This window comes from Amphiura filiformis, chromosome 4, assembly GCF_039555335.1.
Source record: "Amphiura filiformis chromosome 4, Afil_fr2py, whole genome shotgun sequence".
Taxonomy (NCBI): domain Eukaryota; kingdom Metazoa; phylum Echinodermata; class Ophiuroidea; order Amphilepidida; family Amphiuridae; genus Amphiura; species Amphiura filiformis.
Genome location: NC_092631.1, coordinates 27,065,872 through 27,089,005, shown reverse-complemented (window position 1 = coordinate 27,089,005; position 23,134 = coordinate 27,065,872). Strand labels below are relative to the sequence as shown.

At 36.2% G+C, this 23,134-nt stretch overlaps 1 protein-coding gene across 1 annotated transcript; it reads left to right on the top strand.

Moving 5' to 3' along the window:
- Positions 1-7,191: 7,191 nt before the first annotated feature.
- LOC140150092 (adenosine receptor A1-like) lies at positions 7,192-9,377 on the top strand. The gene is made up of 2 exons (XM_072172096.1): positions 7,192-7,371; positions 8,532-9,377. The coding sequence occupies exons 1-2, from the start codon at positions 7,192-7,194 to the stop codon at positions 9,375-9,377; spliced, it is 1,026 nt and encodes a 341-aa protein (XP_072028197.1).
- Positions 9,378-23,134: the final 13,757 nt, after the last annotated feature.

Sequence of the window (23,134 nt, the reverse complement as noted above, 5' to 3'; positions counted from 1 at the left end):
ATATCCATATTTCAAGATTTGTGGTTCCTGAGTCCTGCGGGGCAATCTAGCTGGATATCCAAATTTCGCGGTTTGTGGTTCTTTGTAGCCCTGCGGGGCAATCTAGTTGGATCTCCCTATTGAGCGGCGGTTGTCGGCGGTCTTTTGAGATTTAATTTTCCCTTTAATTTCGGGCCGCCCCCTCCTCTACATCCCGAGGATGCTTTTCAATAATTTAAATTATACGGTGTCAAAAATTACTATTCCTTGGTATGATAATTTATCTTACCATGTTGGCTTATATTGTTTGTTAAGTCAACTGGACGTGACAAAATATCCTGCTATGTAGACATTAATTTGTTGCTAAATTGACTTGGCATAATAATTTATTTCGCGAAGACGATATCCATTTTTTGGTATGTCGACTTAGCATGATAAATAAACATTTTGGATTTTTTGCTTTTCGAAACCATGTGAAATTTAACTCACTACAATATTTCGTCCTATGCGTCGGAGGACTTCATCAGGTATGACTGATTTTGGTCATCTGATCCACTTTCCCGGCAAACAAGTTTGAGTGGTTTCCGGTATTCCTTAGTCTCTTTTGCAGACTTCAAAAGTGGATCGTAGACATGACTCAAGAGGTAGGTGCCCTCCTCCCTGTTTAGGGTGTTGGTGCCCCGTCTTCTAATCTCCATTGCTTCTCTGACTTCTCTTGATCTTTTGTGGTGCTCCCGTCCAAGTATCTTTGATTCTTCCCAATCTATAACGTGGTTTGCCCTTGCTACGTGATCTGATATGGCTGATTTGGTCTGTTCCATTTCCGATGTCCTGCGTTCTGAGCGAGTGAACTTTTTTTTCATTGGCCTTTTTGACTTCCGCTTTATGTTCAGCAAGTCTAGTGCCGAACATCCGTGAGGTTTCACCGACATAGGAGAGATGACAGTTTTTGCAGCCGATTTCATAAATGCAATTGCCGGTTTTTCCTTTTCACGTTTGTCTTTTGGGTGGACTAGTATTTGTCTGAGAGTGTGGTGGGGTTTCATTGCCGTGTCAACTTTGTGTTTTTTGTATACTCTTTGGATACGTTCCGAAAGGCCGCTGACATAAGGAATGACCACCATGCCTTTGCTTTTTTCCTCGGCGGTCTTACTTTTCTTTGATCTCAGTTTTTCAGCATCTTTGGTTTTATTATGCATTTGATTTTTTACTTTATCCATGGCCCAATCCGGGTAGCCACAATTTTTCAAGGCTGCACGCACTCGCTCTTCTTCTTTGATTCTATCTTCCGTTTCCGTTACAACGGAGTTCATGCGGTCAAACAGGGTTCTTATTACACCCATTTTTTGGTGGAGAGGGTGTTTTTTGGCAGGAGGGCACCTACCTCTTGAGTCATGTCTACGATCCACTTTTGAAGTCTGCAAAAGAGACTAAGGAATACCGGAAACCACTCAAACTTGTTTGCCGGGAAAGTGGATCAGATGACCAAAATCAGTCATACCTGATGAAGTCCTCCGACGCATAGGACGAAATATTGTAGTGAGTTAAATTTCACATGGTTTCGAAAAGCAAAAAATCCAAAATGTTTATTTATTGAACAAACCTGATGAATCTATTCAAGTTAGCATGATAATTTATCTTGCCATGTTGACTTGTTTGTTCAGTTGTCTTGGCGAGATATTTTATATCGTCATGTTGACATAATGCTGATAATAAGTCGACATGGCAAGATAATTATCTTGTGTTGTTGTGTCACATAGACGCTTCATGATGCAGTCATGTCTACAGTAGAATTCAACTCGACCTTTGCAGGACTTAAACCCCATTAAAAGCTATTAAACCAAGATAACACTCATTGAAAACAGCTCAACTGATTAAATCATATCTTCTCTGGTTAAATACACACAACATATGTGTCTGCTTTACACGTACAATGGAGCAATGAGCTGGGATTATACTTTCAGTTGGGTGAACGATTATAAAGCGAGCGCTAGAGAACAATTGTGTGTGGTCTTTGTTAACGAAATAAGACAATACGTGCTTATTGTTAACCAGCGTTCTTGAAAATGAGAAACATGGTGGTTTGCAGACTTAACACGGTTTGGAAATAATTTCTTCATATTTTTTGGTGTTATCTGTCGTTTACATATCCTTCCTAAAACACCAAAGTACGCATATTTCCAAACAACTAAATTAGCTAAAAATTTAGGACATGTTACAAAACTATATTGTCTAGAATTTTAGAAGAGTACTTTTAATATTGGCCGGTTATTTTTCACACAGCGACGTTGACTAGGCATATCCCCATGCTTTTAACGTAGGCTATTTGTAGAGGTCACGCGTCAATGGGAAAGAGCACTGTGTATTGTGTATAGGAAAACGGACAGTAACTGCAGTATGTCCGTACTATATATGCTTGATAAATGTTATTTGGATATTTTTTTTTCCTGCTGGCCTTCCATACTAGCGGAACAATTTTCCACACCTACAGAGTGTTTGTAATCAACCTACCGTGTTCTACGATAGCTGAAGATGGCAGAGAGTCAGGTCTCTGAATCGATTCAACAACAATTCATACATATCACAATCATGTTTTATTGTCCTATTATCATGCGAATTTGCCCGTGGTAGGACAAAATATATTTAAATGAGAATTACAATGAGTAACGTGGTATTGCATACCCTATAATACCTGATCTAGTTTCTTGTGTTATTCAGATTTCTTTTGATCCTTGATGGTGTTGTATCACATTATGCTGTGTTTTTAAATAGGCCCTTAACACAATAAACAATTTCCATGCGAATCAAACAACTTGCTTTAATAAAAAAATAATATCACTATAGCACTGGATGTTTAAAATTATGTTATCCTTGGTTAATGACAATAAATTGTTTAATAAAACATTGAAAAAAAAACCGTCAGTTGGTCACCGGGTTTCGAACTCGGGATAGCGTATCTGGAGTCAAGCGCCCTAACCATTAGGCCACGGGCTTCTGCTGTAAATTACTGTGTCGAAATACAGCATTTATTATATAAATGGATGCGTCGTCCGATAAGAACAAAAGAATTGTGAAAAACTTGATTTTTTGGCGAATGGGGCTCAGAATTTGTATGTAGGGTATCCAGGAAACTGCTAGGGTATATTTGGAAGTGAATCTGAAAAAGTAGTATGACGGTGATAACCAGGTAGACCTGTAGCAGTGTCTAAAAATTCTGGATCAGTATGATTTGCAACTAATTTTCGCTATGAAATACCGCGTGAAATGGAAGCAAAAATATTTGTTTATTACGAACAATGATTGACTGTAGGATTGGTGGCCCTTTTGGAATTAATGAGTTGTCACGATATTACACCTGGGACTGTAAATAACATTTAGCAGGGTTTTAGATACATTTTGTACCCAGCGGAAAATAACATCGAACAATAGAAGTCAAGTGTTTTAATGTTAGGTGTAAATATAGTCTCGCGGGAGCATCTGTTATTACTAGTCTTCTTTATCAGTCTTTTTTTTTTAAACTTGCTGGTCACGGCTACCGCGTGACTCTAATATAAATTCAATAGTAGATGCATTGACACGGCGTGTAAATAAATTTATATATCCGATCCACGGACAAAAACAAATACTATGTCGTTGTTATTCGTGGTTTATTAAGTACTGTCTGTAGATCTAATTGTCACGTCTTTGTTTTCCTTTAAATATAGATATCGTTGATTGAAATGTAAACGTTAAATCGCGAGATGTACGTTCAATGTGGTTCTGGTTGTCGAAAATCTTGCGCAAAATGTACATTCAGTTCTGCTTATTCCAGAAGACTCCACTCATCCAGGTTTATATGGAGTGCCGCATACATAGGTATTAACGGCCATTTATGATAGTACAATATAAATAAATAAATAAATAAATAAATAAATAAATAAATAAATAAATAAATAAATAAATAAATAAATAAATAAATAAATAAATAAATAAATAAATAAATAAATAAATAAATAAATCATACAAAAGAAATTTTAAATTAGTTTTTCTAGGCCCTATTTATTTATTTATTTATTTATTTATTTTATTTAATAAACGTTTTGGGGCTTGAGAGAATGGACACATTTATTTATTTATTTATTTATTTATTTATTTATTTATTTTATTTATTTATTTATTTATTTTCGATTGATTATGTGAGCAGATTTATCGATTGCTACTTTAGTTGTGGGACTTCTATTTAATTTTGAATGACATCGTACATTAGTATTGATTTTTTCCGTTAAGCATTATCAAGAATTAATATCACAGGTTTTTGGCTTAGTGATACTATCCGTTGATTCAGAACTGGAAGGTGCCGGGTTCGATTCCCACCTATGCCTATTTTTTTAAAGACTTGGGAAAATTACTGCAGTAAGTTTATTTGGCGCGCGATCTCAGTTATTCATTTACTGATGGCTGTGCCTCTTACAGGCACCCTCCCGCTGGAATCCAAACCACGGTTCGCTCATTACACCTCCCTTAATCTGAAAGAAATTTTTGGTATATAAACATTATGTAGCCAGACGTATCCAGTGGTGTAAAAATCTCAACTTTTTTGGAGAAAAGCGGGGAATGAGGCTGTGGATCACGAAATGCCCTTTTAAGTTAACCATTCATTCCTTTTTTCGTTTGTCCTCTTTTTTCTGTGTCTTTATGTGTGTGGAAACTTAAGGAGAGCATACGAGCTATACGCGGGCCGCATTTATACCTAGGTATATGGATCCGGCCTGTGTTTTAAGAATTTATGCTCGATTTCGTTCCGTGGCCCCTAACGTTCTATCCAGTTAGCAATCTCCCAGTGTATTATCTCCATAACAACGCATAATGACGCAGAAAATGACATTAGAACCATACAGCTACAATTAACACTGATTGTTTCTGCTTATTTTTAGTGTTTGTCACGTCACGTGACTTAATTAGAAACAATTTATGCAAAATAAACTTGCTGAATCATGACATACCGAGCATACATTTTATACCGTAATGTCATACAAAATAATACACGACTGCTCCGAACAACAGATGTGAATTATCACTCTTGCCTCTTAGTTCCTGTAACACTCGCTACAGAACAATCGCTATTAATTTCTTTACGTACTATTTCATGGCATTGCAATCTCCGCGGGATCCGAAGCTTCTTGTCAAGAATTCTACAATGAATGACTCAGGCTTGTTTGGAGAAAGCGTAGATGAGGTTACCATTACCAAACCTACTGCACTAAGTGCGAAAGCGGTCATCCTATTTATTTCTAGTTTGGCTTTGATTATGACTATCATTGGAGGAAACGGACTGGTACTCGTACTTCTTATCAAATTCCGTCGCCTAAGAACTGCTACAAATTATTTTATCATAGGAATGGCAAGTGCCGATTTTACCGTCGGGATCACCCTCATATCAAACATTATTATCAATATAAATCCTCAGTCGCCAATATCGCCAATTGGATGTCTCTTGCTTCGGTGCACCATTATATTTCCTTCTGTCATAAGTTGCTTGACTTTACTATCTATCAGCCTGGATCGTTATCTAAAAATTGTAATGCCACTGCGTTATCATGACTTGATGTCTAAAAGAGTAGCAATGATGATCGTGATATCTATATATCTATATGCAGCACTAACGACATATGGATTGCCACTTAGTATTGCAAATCAAACGCACGAAGATTTAACATGTACAAGATTTGCAATAGTTTTCAATCGATTATACCTGCAATTTCTTATTTTCGGCAATATCTTGTTTCCGCAGTGTTTAATCGTCATTATACATGGACAAATCTTTCGCGTGCTGATTCAAAAGATACGACAGGAAAGGAGGATCGTACCTCAACAGCAGGCTAGAGAGGGGCGACGACAATTCTGGTTAAAGCGAGAACGTAGAACCATCAAAACACTGGTCATTCTATTGGGTCTGTGTATCTTTGGTTGGGTACCCATTTGCGGTGTGATACTGGCTGAAATATACAACCCTTCATATGATGTAGGACAAGATGTACGAAATGTCGTCAGATATTTTGCATTTATAAATAGTGCAGCCAATCCCATTGTGTATAGCTTGCATAGTGAACAGTTTCGTGTGTATGCTCGGAAATTCTTCGGGATTTCTAAGAAAAAAACATTGAAACTAATTGAAACAACACGGAACGATGCTACTGGTTATCCGCTTGCTGTGATCGACGTGGATCAATTGTCAAGATTGAGAGCTCAGTCAACAGAAAACGCAGATGTACATATATGATTCTGACAGTAAATTCTCAAGTTGAGTTGAGATCAATTTAATGAGAAGTCTTCAAAAGTTTAGAACAACATGCATTGGAAAGGTCGTCTTGACTATAGAGTTTCATTTTGAGATGTGCGAGATGTCAGTGATAGTTGCCCGGGGGTAGTTGTCTCTCCTGTACCAGGATCTCCGCTAACTCCAATCCCCAAAACGTGATCACAAACAATGAAATAAGATATTCCTCCGTCTCCTTGAATATTTTTCAGCAGTTTTAACATAATCAAGTTCAACTTTTGTTTGGGTTCTTACTGATTTCATTGACGTTTTTCTCCAACTTCAGGTTATTTTGAAGGTAAATACCTACGAATTTAGTCTCAGTTGAATACCAGCTATTATGGGGTGGTGTTTCCTTTTTCAACAACCCGAGATTGCCTAACACTTGATGGCACGCATGCTATAAGCTCGTATGCGCTAGTCCACTCAGTATGAGCTTTCAAATGAATGACATTCAAAAAAGTATAGGCCTAATATATGATATGTTCAGTAGATAGCAAAAAACATGAAACATCAAATATTCGTTAATTCAACCTAATGAATATTCATTTCCCTGCGTTCATTCGGACCTTTTCATCATCGATGCGCTACTTGTTCGACCAGTTCAACATGCCCAGTATAAACTAAGTTTGTCTTGATTGATTTTGCTGTTATTTCTTTCCTTTCTCTTCTTCGTTCCTGCATACAACTGTAATTAACATTGTTTCTGCCTATTTTCAGTGTTTGTCACGTCACGTGACTTAATTAGAATAAATTCATGCAATTAAACATTTAATAATGACATGCATCATACCGTAAAGTCATACAAATGCACGGCTGCTTCCAAACAACAGATGTGAATTATCACTATTGCTTGCCTCTGAGTTCCTGTAAGACTTCAATCGCTATTAATTTCTGTATAATTTCAGCAGAACACCATGGCATTGCAATCTCCGGAGCTTCTTGCCAAGAATTCTACCATGAACGACTCACTCTTGTTTGGGGAAAGCCCACTTAAGGTTTATACCATTACCGAACCTACTCCACTAAGTGCGAAAGCGACCATCCTCTTTATTTCAAGTTTGGCTCTGATTATGATTTTTGGAGGAAACGGACTGGTACTCGTACTTCTTATCAAATTCCGTCGCCTAAGAACTGCTACAAATTATTTTATAATACAGGGTGTCCCAAAAAAAAGAGGCCCCTCATTGCGCCCTCTTTTTCAACTATTTTTGAAAAGTTTATCAAATATATTTTGGTATGTAAAGAAACTCGAGTCGTTAGCTTTAATAAACCAAAACAATTATATCAATCGGCTCACAGCTTTTGAAGATATGCTCTTTTAAAGAAATGTGCCCGTTTTGCACTCTGTCCACGGAGAAGGTTTGGCTACTTCAAAGATTGAAAAGGAGTACACATACCATGCATGAATATCAAACATTCCTCAATGATTACTTTACAAAATAACTTTATTTATGGAATGGGCTTTACCGGTTGGTTTATGGGCAATGAATTTGTTAATAGTGTCATTTATTTGTGGGTAAAATGGATGCCGAATGGGACTTCTTTTGCTTTACTTGCAATTACTTATTTTTTCTTGGTTATTTAAGCCTTTTTGTTTTCTTATGTTTCTTACTTTCTTACTTTGTTGTTTCTTGCTTTCTTTTTTAAATATTTACAACATAAGTCATTTCTGTGTTTAGGATAAAAGGTAGCCCTTAAAGGATGTTTGGTTGTCTTTGGTTCTTCTGAAGTGAGTTTACTGTGCTGCTTTGCCCTCTATCCTGGTTGCCTCCTTGGCGAATACAGGTTTCAGCCCTGGTCCTCATTGCATCAATTGCGTTGCGTACCATCCTTGTCCGCCGGATACTTGCGAATGCATTCAGTAATACGTTTGCGAAGATCTTGGATTTTGCCACAAAGGAAAAATTAAGTGGTGTGAGGTCTGGTGATGGTGTAGGCCACTCCACAGCATGAGCCACCCCAATCACTCTGTTTGCTATCAGTGGACAGAGTGAAAAACGGGTACTTTTATTCAAAAGGGCATATCTTCAAAAGTTGTGAGCCGATTGAAATAATTGTTTTAGTTTATTAAAGCTAACGATTAAATGTTTCTTTACATACCAAAATATATTTAATCCACTTTCCAGAAATAGGAGAAAAACAGGGCGCAATGAGGGGCCTCTTTTTTTTGGGACACCCTGTAGGAATGGCAAGTGCCGATTTTACCGTCGGGATCACCCTGATATTACACACTGTTATCGTTTTAAATCCTCAGTTGCCAATATCACCAATTGGATGTCTCTTGCTTCGGTGCACCGGTATATTTCCTTCTGTCACAAGTTGCTTGACTTTGCTATTTATCAGCTTGGATCGTTATCTAAAAATTGTAATGCCACTGCGTTATCATGACTTGATGTCTAAAAGAGTAGCAATGATGATCGTGGTGTCTATATACATATATGCAGCACTAACGACATATGGATTGCCACTTAGTATTGCAAATCAAACGCACAATTTAATCTGTCCAATATTTAAAGAAATAGTTCATCCATTCTACCTGCAATTTCTTATTTTTGTCAATATCTTGTTTCCGCTGTGTTTAATGTGCATAATATATGGACAAATCTTTCGCGTGCTGATTCAAAAGATACGACAGGAAAGGAGGATCATACCTCAACCATGTCAACCGCAGCCCAGAGAGGGTCGCAACACCGGGTGCTACAATCTTGGTCCTTCGCGACATCTTTGGTTAAAGCGAGAACGCAGAACCATCAAAACACTGGTCATTCTATTATGTCTGTGTATCGTTGGTTGGGTACCCATTTGCGTTGTGATATTTAAAGATATATACAACCCTTTGCATCAAATAGCACAAGATGTCCGAAATGTCGTCAGATATTTCACATTTCTAAATAGTGCAGTCAATCCCATTGTATATAGCTTGCGTAGTAAACAGTTTCGTGTGTATACTCGGAAACTCTTTGGGCTTTCTAAGAAGAAAAAATTGAAACTAATCGAAACAACACGGAATGATGCTACTGGTTATCCGCTTGCTGTGATCGACGTGGGTCAATTGTCAAGACTGAGAGCTCAGTCAACAAACGCAGATGTACATGTATGATTCTGACAGCAAATTCTCAACTTGAGTTGAGATCAATTTAATGAGAAGTCTTCAAAAGTATAGAACAACATGCATTGGAAAGGTCGTCTTGACTATAGAGTCTCATTTTGAGATGTGCGAGATGTCAGTGATAGTTGCCATGTACCAGGATCTCCGCTAACTCTAATCCCAAAATCGGCTAATCAAATTTAAAAAATATCCCACCACTAATTGCAACAGAATCTATATTTTGCATGCTTCCATCTCCCAAAAGCTCACACGAAAACATATCAAAAGTCGCCGAAAATCCATGTGGTGAAACAGTGTCTAATTTGCATAAATCCAAAATGGCCGCTTATGTAGGGGTGAAATTTCAAAGTTGGGTCAAATCTGTCTAAAACCATAGCAAGGGGACAAAAAATTAAAAATTCTCTGATTTTGAGAAAAATGGTATCATTTTATAAAAAGAATAGTTTGCCATATCTCAGGTGTTTTGTTACTTTGGTAACATGACAAAGAAGATCAATTTTCATTGAGCTGTGTTGACCTTGTGCAGAATACGCTCGATTTTCGGCAAGTGTCATGTCTACACATACTTCCAACAGTTCATGCTTGAATCTTTGGCCTTAACTGCATCATTGATGAAATAATAACTTGAAAGTCTGCAGTCCTTGGTGGCTGTGATGGTGTTGCCACATTTGTAGGTTACCGTTTTGAGATGATCTGGTCATAGATTCTGTCCAATTTGTATGCCCCCACGTCCTTGTTCATAGTGTTTTTGCCCCTGCTCCTGATCCATATGGCTTCTTTTAGCCAACGCGTGGTTTTGTCTGCCTCTTTATCTATGAGCGTGTTTATAGTGGGAGCAGATGTGCGGTACATTGCGGTACAATTTCTACTCGGTTAGAGATTATCCGGATACTTGCCCACTATAAACACTAGCAGTATATGTATGTACGGTACATCGATATCCTTCTCAACCGAAGGATATTGTAGCGAGATATTCCCACTATAAACACACCAGTATAAATTGTGTGCGGTATTACCGGAAGTAGGAGCTTCTTCATGATGCGTAGGATGCGCGCAGGACATTCGGAACGATTCTCACCCCAAGAGTTATCAAAACAGAAGCTACATGTTCACCGCCATGATCATATTGTTGAATGGGCTGTTTATAGCTCGCGCCACAATATTTACACATTCCCCGTGTGACCTCGGGGTCATTGCAAATGTACGATAATGTTAGTTGGTATATAATTTGTGCGGTAATTGTGTCCCACTATAAACAGCAAGAGTATCGGTACATACATGTATACAAGGATTATCGTGTACGGTATACTCAAAATGCGGTGTATTCGCTATAAACACGCTCTATGATCTGCCGACATCTAGAAACTACAGTCATTGCAGAGTGAACAAGGTTCCTGATAGGAACTGAAATATATCTAGTGAGTACTTTCATTTTTATTGGATCTGTACCAGAACTCATTTATTTAACGTTTCTTACAATATTTTTCAAATTTTATGTCATTAAATGAAAGAGCACACTTATATTGTCGATATACTAGCTTCATTAGAACGAGCAATGGCCAATTATCTTTAAATTGCCAATCTTGTGCAAAAAGTTAGTATTTTCGCCTGTTTTGTCATCCTGTTCAGATCCTTGAGTGGTCGGCATGGTATATGATTAAATATTGATCCGTATATGATTAAATATTAATCCGTGAAACTTTAAGTAACGGTTGCCTTGCCAGAGGTCTATACTTTGAATTTGTTTCTATAGCTCACCTGTAATGGGTTTGAGCACTCTAAATACCAAAGTTAGTCACTTGTAAAGTACACTTGTTATGATTAAATATATATGTGTTAAAGTATTTTTTATCTGTTCTATTTATTTTGAGTGAGTTTGTATGCAAAAGCGATACACTTTAGTAGCATTTGTGTCAATGTATTGTTAATGAGTCTTCAAAATATTACATTTGGGACACTAAATATCCGAGTCATTCAGCATGGTTTTAGATATATTTTGTACGTAGCAAAACATGTCATATAGCACTTTGTTTTAAATGGACAGTGATCTAGTGAGCGAGGCAATTATCATACGTTTATTTTAGATCGCGGCTAGCCAGTATTCTAATCAGGATGTAGCTTTGAATAATGATGTGTGTAGGTTTCAATTTTAATCAAGAAATATTCAGTCTATACTGACCAACGGATCGTTATATACGGTTTCACGATTGAAATTATTATGGTCCGAGAAGTACCTACATGTAGTATGTGGATCCGGCCTGTATTTTGAGAAGTTATGGTCAATTTCGTTTTCAGGCCCCTAGCTAGCAATATTCCCCGTGTATTATCTCCATAACAATAACAAAAGACGCAGGAAATTACATTGGAGCCATACAACTGTAATTAACATTGTTTCTGCCTATTTTCAGTGTTTGTCACGTCACGTGACAATTCATGCAAACATAACTTGCTGAGTCATGACAAGCATCATACATTTTACTGTAAAGTCATACAAATGCACGACTGCTACCAAACGGCAAATGTGAATTATCACTCTTGCCTCTGAGTTCCTATAACACTTCTGAAGAACACCATGGCATTGGAATCTCCGGAGCTTCTTGTCAAGAATTCTACCATGAATGACTCATTCTTGATTGGAGAAAGCATAGATGAGGTTAACATTACCAAACCTACTCCACTAAGTGCGAAAGTGGTCATCCTCTTTATTTCTAGTTTGGCTTTGATTATGACTATCCTTGGAGGAAACGGACTGGTACTCTTACTTCTTATCACTAAATTCCGTCGCCTAAGAACTGCTACAAATTATTTTATCATAGGAATGGCAAGTGCCGATTTTACCGTCGGGATCACCGTGATACCATACATTATTGTCATTTTAAAACATGATCAGTTTCCAATATCTTCAATTGGATGTCTCTTGCTTCGATGCACCATGGTATATCCTTCTGTTACAAGTTGCTTGACTTTGCTAGCGGTCAGCTTGGATCGTTATCTAAAAATTGTTATGCCACCGCGTTGTCATAACTTGGTGTCTAAAAGAGTAGCAATGATGATCGTGTTATTTATATATCTATATGCAGCACTAACGACATATGGATTACCGCTTATTATTGCAAATCAAACGCACGATTTAATCTGTACAAGATTTTCATTAGTTTTCAATCCATTCTACCTACAATTTCTTATTTTTGTCAATATCTTGTTTCCGCTGTGTTTAATGTGCATAATATATGGACAAATTTTTCGCGTTCTGATTCAAAAGATACGACGGGAAAGGAGGATCGTGCCTCAAGAGCAGACCAGAGAGGGGCGCTACGGGGCCCGGGGGTGCTACAATCATGGTATTTCACGGCATATCTGGTTAAAGCGAGAACGTAGAACCATCAAGACACTGGTCATTCTATTGGGTCTGTATATCTTTGGTTGGGTACCCATTTGCGGTGTGATACTTGCTGAAATATACAACCCTTCACATGAAGTAAGACAAGATGTACGAAATGTCGTCAAATATTTTGCATTTCTAAATAGTGCAGCCAACCCCATTGTGTATAGCTTGCGTAGTGAACAGTTTCGTGTGTATGCTCGGAAACTCTTCGGGATTTCTAAGAAAAAAACATTGAAAATAATTGAAACAACACGGAATGATGCCACTGGTTATCCGCTTGTTGTGATCGACGTGGATCAATTGTTAAGATTGAGAGCTCAGTCAACAAACGCAGATGTATAACACACAGTGTCATCGCCCCGATATCTTCATGGCAGAAATCGCCATGGTAGGTTGAAGAGTCACAGCCACGCATGACCATTTTGTTCCGACCTTTGAGACGCATGCCGGACATCCGACTAAGGCTACTGATAATAGCCTGGTAATTGACCTCTCTGTGTGTGAGTGAGCATGTATACGCCATGATGAGGTATGATGCCTCCACCATGTCCACGAATGAGTGCAGCTAGCCTATGCTGCACTATAGTTCGGCACATATAAAATCAGAATATTTTTGTCAGTTTTTGAGTTCAAGACGCATGCTTCTTTCTCAAGACACAAGCTTCTTTCTCAAGACGCAAGCTAACGACTATCATATCCGTTGAACACATATGTTCAAGTGCAAGGAACAAAATCTGGCTTCTTTAGACTAAATCAATTATGGAGATATTCATCATTTTCTACCCCGGTATCCAAAGATTTATCGTCTGAATATCAAATCGTGCATAGCACATTCACGTGTATCGAGCCCGGGTATGCATTTCAGTGTCTCTGCTGTATAATGTAATTATTAACCGGGCGATGTCGGTGTGCAGCATAGCAAAAACTTGAGTTGAGATCAATTTAATGAAAAGCCTCAAAAGCACAGAACAATATGCAGTGGAAAGGTCGTCTTGACTATAATGTTTCAATTTGAGATGTTAAAGATAGTTGCCCGAGGGTAGTTGTCTTTCCTGTACCAGGATCTCCGCTAACTCCAATCCCCAAAACATAATCACAAACAATGAATAAGATATTCCTCCGTCTCCTTGAATATTTTCAGCAGTTTTAACATATTCTACTTTTGTTTGGACTTCTTACTGATTTCATTTACGTTTTTTCTCCCACTTCAGGTCATTTTGAAGGTTAATACCTAGGATCTTAGTCTCAGTTGGATGAGCTCATTGGGGTGGTGTTTTCATTTTCAACAGCCTTAGATTGCCTGACACTTGATGGTGCTCAATCTGCTCATGCGTATGCTATTATAGCTCGTATGCGCTAGTCCTGAGTATATTGAAGTTTGCTTGGTTGTGAATACGCTCAATTTTCGGCAAGTATCATATGATCTACACATACTTCCAACAGTTCCTGCTTGAATCTTGGAAGTCAATTGGGCCAAGGTTTGTCCCTTGTGGGAGGGCATCATTGAGTATTTTGTACTGGATAATTATGGTAAGCCTATGTGAATAAGAACCCTAAGTGGTAGATGTTTTGTGTCTCATGTTTCTGTTCAGAACCTTGAGTGGTCAGCAATCAGCATGGTATATGATTAAATAAATATGTATCAAAGTATTTTTGAGTATATTTTGAGTGAGTTACTATGCAATAACGATACAATTTTGTAGCATTTGTGTCAATGTATTGAAAAACGAGTCTTCAAAATATGACATTTGTGACACTAAATATTTTTAGTGACATTTTTAGACACATTTTGTACGTCGTAAAACATAACATGTCATATAATGTACGGTAGTACATTTATTTTTAAAATGGACAGTGATCTAGTGAGCTAGGCAATTATGTTTATTTAAGATCACGGCTAAAGGATGTAGCTTTAAATAATAATGTGCGTAGGATTCAATCTTAATCAAGAAATATTTAGTTTATTTTGACCAACAGATAGTTCTGACAGAAGCTTAATACATTGTTTGGGAAAACGGTGGTATGATCGACGGGAATTATATATAATAAACATAATTTTTCGCCAGGTTCGCCGTCGCAAATGTTTACATTGTTTTCAAAAATGTTTTCTGAATGTTATCAGAACGCGGTTTATACCCTTTATTACAGATATTTATCTGTACAATGTTGCGTGTTTGCTGGGCGGGATTGAGTAGAAAACTTTCAAAATGAATGACTTTAAAAACGTATAGGCCTAATATATTCTACCTGCAATAGATTACAAAAACATGAAACATCAAATATTAATTAATTCAACCTAGTGAATATTCATTTGCCTGCGTTCATTCGGACCTTTTCAACATCGATGCGTATAGGCCTACGCGTTCGACCAGATCAACTTGCGCAGTATAAACTATGTTAGTCTTTATTTATGTTACTGTTAAAGTGGGTAATGGTGAATCCAACGGACGAGGACACAAAACACATCAAGGATCAATAAATGATACAAGAGGATACCTTGAATATGAACAACAGAAAAGAAAACAAGCAAGGTACACCAACTTGATGTGGGGAAACAAGTACAGACTAGACAATATGCAGGGGCAGGGGGCAAAACCAGCAAATGTAGGCATAGGAAGTAGGCAAGTTCGATAGCCAAAAATTACCAGTTCCAAGGCTCACAAAAGTGCCAAACCTGCAAAAACAACAAGGATAAAGTAACCTGGAGCAGACAAACAAAACCAAACAGACAAAAAACAACCGACGTTTCGAGCAGATAAACTGCTCTTCTTCAGGGACAGACAACAAAATATAAAAGCAAACACAACGGAAACTACATGCTGTAGTTTAAAAACAAATTCAAGTCAAAAACTGAAGGCAAGTTCAAATAGAACTCAGTAGCAAACAAGATAAGCTCAGAGCAAAATAAGCATGTCTTACTACTGTTATTTCTTTCCTTTCTCTTACTCATTACGTTTGTCCTCTTTTTTCTGTGTCTTTTTAGTGTGGAAACTTTAGGAGGACATACGAGCTATACGCGCGCCGCATTTACACCTAGTATATGGATCCGGCCTGTGTTTTAAGAAGTTATGCTCGATTTCGTTCCTAGGCCCCTAACGTGCCATGCAGTTAGCAATACCCCCTCTGTACAGTGTACTTCGGTTATATTTATAAATGCGCTTTTATAAATACGCACGTGACCACCTCCACGCTGCCATAACAGCTTGTAGAGGAAGTGACCTTCTACATAGCGGGTGGTCTTCCTATACATACAAATGCAAAGGCGGAACAACATGAGACTACTGTGCAGCAAACTTTGTGATTGGTAAACGTTTCCGTCCTTGAATTATTTTATCCGTCGTCAAATACTTTCAAAATGTTGTTTTTGATAACATGTTACAAATTCGGAATCCCCCATGTGTAATAATTTTGCTATTCAATTAATACGTATATTTGATAATAACATATTGTTTCTATAGCTCACCTGTAATGGGTTTGAGCACTCTAAATTCCCAAGTTAGTCACTTGTAAAGTATACTTGTTATATTTGATAATATTTATCTATAGGGTTCCTATCCTTTTCGGCAATGCATGAGGATTTGGTCACGCTTGTTAGTCTTGGTATGTCGTGCCCATGGGTCACGTGCGTATTTATAAAAGCGCATTTATAAATGTAACCGAAGTACACTGGTGTATTATCTCCATAGCAACGCATAATGACGCAGAAAATGACATTAGAAACATTAATACAGCTACAATTAACACTGATTGTTTCTGCCCATTTTTAGTGTTTGTCAAGCCATGTGACTTAATTAGCAACAATTTATGCAAATAAAACTTGCTGAATCATGACATGCAGCATACATTTTTACCGTAAAGTCATACAAATGCACGACTGCTGCCAAACAACAGATGTGAATTATCACTCTTGCCTCTGAGTTCCTGTAACACTTTAATCGCTATTATTGTCTGTACGTACAATCGCTATTAATTTCTGTACAATTTCAGCAGAACACCATGGCATTGCAATCTCCGGAGCTTCTTATCAAGAATTCTATCATGAATGACTCATTCTTGTTTGGAGAAAGCCCAGATGATGTTAACATTACCGAACCTACTCCACTAAGTGCGAAAGCGATCATCCTCTTTATTTCTAGTTTGGCTTTGATTACAGCCGTGACGTTAGTCACGGCTGTGTCTTTTTTCTTACAGGTTCTTTACACAGCCGTGACGTTAGTCACGGCTGTGTTTTTTTTTTCTTACAGGTTCTTTCTTTCTTTCTGCCGACCACTACATTTGCTCTAGCACTCACATGCTTACACCGATTTGGACCTAACTTGGTCACAACCATCATTGACCATGCCCCTACATGTCACATGAAACTCGTGGGGTCAAAGGTCACGCTGGGGTCATAGGGGTCAAAAACGTGATTTCAACTCAAAATGCTTCTTCTCCTACAGATTACGTATGACGGTGACCCCACTTGCACACATGCATTGCTATTACCCAGTGTCTATGGGGTCCTCACAGATTTGGGGTCAAAGGTCATTAAGGGGTCACTTCCGGTATAAAACCAAAAACCTTCAAAAAATTTTATTTGCTAAGAAAAACATAGGACAGTAACGGTATGTTCACACATAAATTATAATTACCCTGTGTATATGTCGTATTTTTTTATTTAGGGTCAAAGGTCATTAAGGGGCCACTTTCGGTACAAAACGAAATACCTTTAAAATGCTTCTTCTCCCACAAATTACGTAGGACAGTAACACCACTTGCATACATGCATTGTTATTACCTAGTGTCTATGGAGTCCTCACATATTTGGGGTCAAAGGTCATTAAGGGGTCACTTCCGGTATAAAACGAAAAACCTTCACATGTTTTTATTTGCTAAGAAAAACATAGGACAGTAACGGTATGTTCACACATGAATTGTGGATGCCCAATTCATATGTGGTATTTTTTGGGGGTCAAATGTCATTAAGGGGTCACTTCCGGTATAAAACGAAAAACCGTCAAAATTTTTTATTTGCTAAGAAAAACATAGGACAGTAACGGTATGTTCACACATGAATTGTGGGTACCCAATTCATATGTGGTATTTTTTATTTGGGGTCAAATGTCATTAAGGGGTCACTTCCGGTCTGAGACGAAAAACCTTCAAAATGCCCCTTCTGCCACAAGTAACATAGCAAAGTGGTGCCACATGCCCCCATGCATTGACATTAGCCAATATCTATGGCCGTTTTCATATATTTTGGGGTCAAAGGTCATTAGGGGGTAACAACACGGCTGTGTTCGTGGGTTAGACCACAGCTTAGTCTAGTTCTTTCTTTCTTTCTTTCTGCCGACCACTACATTTGCTCTACCACTCACATGCATACACCGATTTGGACCTAACTTGGTCACAATCATCATTGACCATGCCCCTACCTGTCACATGAAACTCGTGGGGTTAAAGGTCACGCTGGGGTCATAGGGGTCAAAAACGTGATTTCAACTCAAAATGCTTCTTCTCCTACAGATTACGTATGACGGTGACCCCACCTGCACACATGCATTACTATTACCCAGTGTCTATGGGGTCCTCACATATTTGGGGTCAAAGGTCATTAAGGGGTCACTTTCGGTATAAAACGAAAAACCTTCAAAAAATTTTATTTGGTAAAAAAAACATAGGACAGTAACGGTATGTTCACATATAAATTGTAATTACCCTGTGTATATGTGGTATTTTTTTTATTTAGGGTCAAAGGCCATTAAGGGGCCACTTCCGGTACAAAACGAAATACCTTTAAAATGCTTCTTCTCCCACAAATTACGTAGGACAGTAACACCACTTGCATACATGCATTGTTATTACCCAGTGTCTATGGGGTCCTCACAGATTTGGGGTCAAAGGTCATTAAGGGGTCACTTCCGGTATAAAACGAAAAACCTTCAAATTTTTTTATTTGCTAAGAAAAACATAGGACAGTAACGGTATGTTCACACATAAATTGTGGGTACCCAATTCATATGTGGTATTTTTTTATTTGGGGTCAAATGTCATTAAGGGGTCACTTCCGGTATAAAACGGAAAACCGTCAAAAAGTTTTATTTGCTGAGAGAAACATAGGACAGTAACGGTTTGTTCACACATGAATTGTGGGTACCCAATTCATATGTGGTATTTTTTTATTTGGGGTCAAATGTCATTAAGGGGTCACTTCCGGTCTGAGACGAAAAACCTTCAAAATGCCCCTTCTGCCACAAGTAACATAGCAAAATGGTGCCACATGCACCCATGCATTGACATTAGCCAATGTCTATGCAATAAACTGAATCTCGACCTACTCCCCTAAATTTGCACACGGCACAAGTACGATTCATTTCACAAGTCTAGCGCGCGGTGCATGCAGTCTATAAATAAATCACGGTGTCATGCACGAATCGCGAAACGTTGCTACATTGCGTGCATTTCGCGGGAAATTTAGTTTGATGTTGATGTTGTAGCCAGTAGCCTACAAGTACAAGTACAACATTTATGGCCACAATTATTATTTAATACCATAACCATGATAAACCTACCGGCCATAATTTAATATGATATAACCATGGATCTTCCTGCCTGGATTTATAATATTAATAATCGAACTAAAACCCCGGAATAAAATGCTCCGGGAAAATGCTTCTTTGAAGATGAAATAATAATATTTTATTATTATAAGGCCAAATAAAAAAATAAACATGTTTCACGTCCCCTCCCGCTTCCTTTTTTGAGGTTTTCTCAAATAAATTTTTATTTTTTGAAATTCAGTTATAACTTTAAAAAAAATATGTCTAGGAAGTTGGGATGCTTTCTATAGCCTTGTTAAGATACAAGAAACATTTTAGGAAGGTTTTGTGATCATTAGAGGGGGTGTAACTCTCAGAACAACAAATAAAAAAGGGCCTCCTCCTTTTTCCAGGCATTATTGTTTATGCTAAAACAGCTCTAAGGATGGGTATTTACACCAATTTTGCGATAAAAAATAGAAAATAAAAAGCCCCCTCGATCTTCCTCCTTTTTTTCGAAAACCCGGACGTGAAACATGTTTTATTTTTTACTTAGCCTAATAAAACGAAGCGAAGGTAGGCCTTTCAACTGGATGATGGGAGGTAAGGGGGTTACATTTACGCAAATAAAAATGATATCTCCCTATTAATAGGCTTTTTTTAGTATATACTATTCAAGCTATATTTAGTCAAAATTATGCATAGGCCCTAAATGAAAACAATATTTTTTGAAACTTGTGCAGTACCGTAGGTATTTTTGGTATTGGTTTGGTATTTAGGCCTACTTAGGCCAAGTAAAAAATAAAACATGTTTCACGTCCGGGTTTTCGAAAAAAAAGGAGGAGGAGGGGGCTTTTTATTTTCTATTTTTTATCGCAAAATTGGTGTAAATACCCATACTTAGAGCTGTTTTAGCGTATACAATAAATGCCTGGAAAAAGGAGGAGGCCCTTTTTTATTTGTTGTTCTGAGAGTTACACCCCTCCAATGATCACAAAACCTTCCTAAAATGTTTCTTGTATCTTAACAAGGCTATAGAAAGCATTCCAACTTCCTAGACATATTTTTTGAAAAGTTATAACTGAATTTCAAAAATAAAATATATTTGAGGAACCTCAAAAAAGGAAGTGGAGGGACGTGAAACATGTTTATTTTTTTATTTTGCCTTATTTATCTGTCTATCTATCTATTTTTTTAAATTAATTAATTAATTAATTAAATTATTTATTTATTTACTTATTTATTTATTTATTTATTTATTTATTTATTTATTTATTTATTTATTTATTTATTTATTTATTTATTTATTTATTTAGGGTAGCTGCAGGTAATATGGGACAGCAGGTAATATGGGACACCTGTTTTCATTTTAAAAAAAAGTAGCTTAGAGAAGGTAAACACTTTAAGTTGATTTGTTAAGTGTTTAGAGACATCAATTGTGCTTCTAGAAATGCAGTTTTGGAGTCTGTGTATCAAACTCTTGGAAATCAATGCCAAAAAGAGTGAAATTGCCCAAAAATTTATGTCGTTTTTTTGGCCTGATATAAAATCAATGACGCCACATTTTATGATTGTGTATCCAAATACTCTGGTACTGAGGGTGCATTTGTCACTTTTTATGATCTTTAGGTGATGGGTTAAGCTTATCAGCAGGTAAAATTCCACTGAAAAGTGGCACTTTCCTTTATAAATGATTATTTTCTCTGATTTTCAACTGAATGGGTGCAGGTAATATGGGACACATAGGAAATTGTGTGCATTGTCAATGCGAAAAGCAAAACTATTTAGAAAATTGAATTTTCTTGTTGAAATTTGCATTTAACATTCAAAATCATGTAACAAAAATGTTTTTAGAACAAAAGAGTTATTTTCTGAACATTTTGATTTTCACCATAGAGATAACACAGTGTCCCATATTACCTGCACATGCAGGTAATATGGGACACTTGACGATGACGTCATTTTGACGTCATAGCGTCCAAACAAACATAAAACAAGATAACATTGCCTGTTTTATTAATCTTAAAGGACAGGTTGTTCATCATAACAATCTCTTTTGGGCATATCTTCTATAGTTTTTATGCACATAAGCTAAACGTCCTTAATGGTCCCATATTACCTGCAGGTACCCTATTTATTTATTATTTATTTATTTATTTATCCATTTATTTATTTATTTGTTTGTTTGTTTGTTTATGTATTTGTTTATCAATTAATTGATTGTAGGCCTATATATTATGTCTTTATTTGTCAATTAATGATTGATCTATTTATTTCTTAATTATTTAATCGTTTTCATCAAGTTAATTGATAACGGCTGCTTGCTTGCTTTTTTGCTCATTTTGTGTATGTATTGATCAATTAATCATTTATTTATTTATTTATTTATTTCTATATTTATTTATTTGATTATATAAGTTTGTTGATTTGTTTATAACTTTATTGTTAATATGTTTGTTTATCTTTTCGTTAATTATATTATTTATTTGTTTGTTTAAAGGTTGTTTATTTTTTGTTTACTATTTTGTTTGTTTGTTTAAAAGTTTGTTAATTTGTTTATCTTTTTGTTAATTATATTGTTGATTTATAAGTTTATTTATTTGTTATTTTTGTTAATTAATTTGTTTATTTTCATAAGTTTGTTTATTTATTGTCTGTTTATTTGTTGTTTATTATTTTGTTGATTTTTTGCATATTTGTTTATTCGTTCATTTGTTTGTTTATAATTATGTATGTTAATTTGTTTATTTGTTTATACGGTTTTATTTATCTATGTATTTGTTTGTTTGTTTATAGTTACTTCCAGAGTGGTGTAAATCGTTTTCATTTAATAAATTAATTGATAACTTATTTATTTGCTTATTTATTTGCTTATTTATTTGTTTGTTTACTTGTTTGTTTACTTGTTTGTTAGTTTACTTGTTTGTTTACTTATTTGTTTACTTGTTTGTTTGCTTGTTTGTTAGTTTACTTGTTTGTTTACTTGTTTGTTAGTTTACTTGTTTGTTTACTTGTTTGTTTACTTGTTTACTTATTTGTTTACTTGTTTGTTTACTTGTTTGTTAGCTTACTTGTTTGTTTACTTGTTTACTTGTTTGTTTGTTTGTTTGTTTACTTATTTGTTCACTTGTTTGTTTACTTGTTTGTTTACTTGTTTGTTTACTTCTTTGTTAGTTTTTGTTAGTTTACTTGTTAGTTTACTTGTTTGTTTACTTGTTTGTTTACTTGTTTGTTTACTTGTTTGTTTGCTTGTTTGTTAGTTTACTTGTTTGTTTACTTGTTTGTTAGTTTACTTGTTTGTTTACTTGTTTGTTTACTTGTTTGTTTACTTGTTTACTTATTTGTTTACTTGTTTGTTTACTTGTTTGTTAGTTTACTTGTTTGTTTACTTGTTTGTTTGTTTACTTGTTTGTTTGTTTACTTGTTTATTTGTTTACTTGTTTGTTACTTGTTTGTTTACTTGTTTGTTTACTTGTTTGTTTACTTGTTTGTTTACTTGTTTGTTAGTTTACTTGTTTGTTTACTTGTTTGTTTACTTGTTTATTAGTTTACTTGTTTGTTTACTTGTTTCTTTGCTTGTTTGTTTGTTTACTTGTTTGTTTACTTGTTTGTTAGTTAGTTTGTTTGTTTACTTATTTGTTTACTTGTTTGTTTACTTGTTTGTTAGTTTACTTGTTTGTTTACTTGTTTGTTTACTTGTTTTTACTTATTTGTTTACTTGTTTGTTTACTTGCTTGTTGGCTTACTTGTTTTTTACTTGTTTGTTTACTTGTTTGTTAGTTTGTTTACTAAGTCTTATTTGTTTACTTGTTTGTTTACTTGTTTGTTTACTTGTTTGTTAGTTT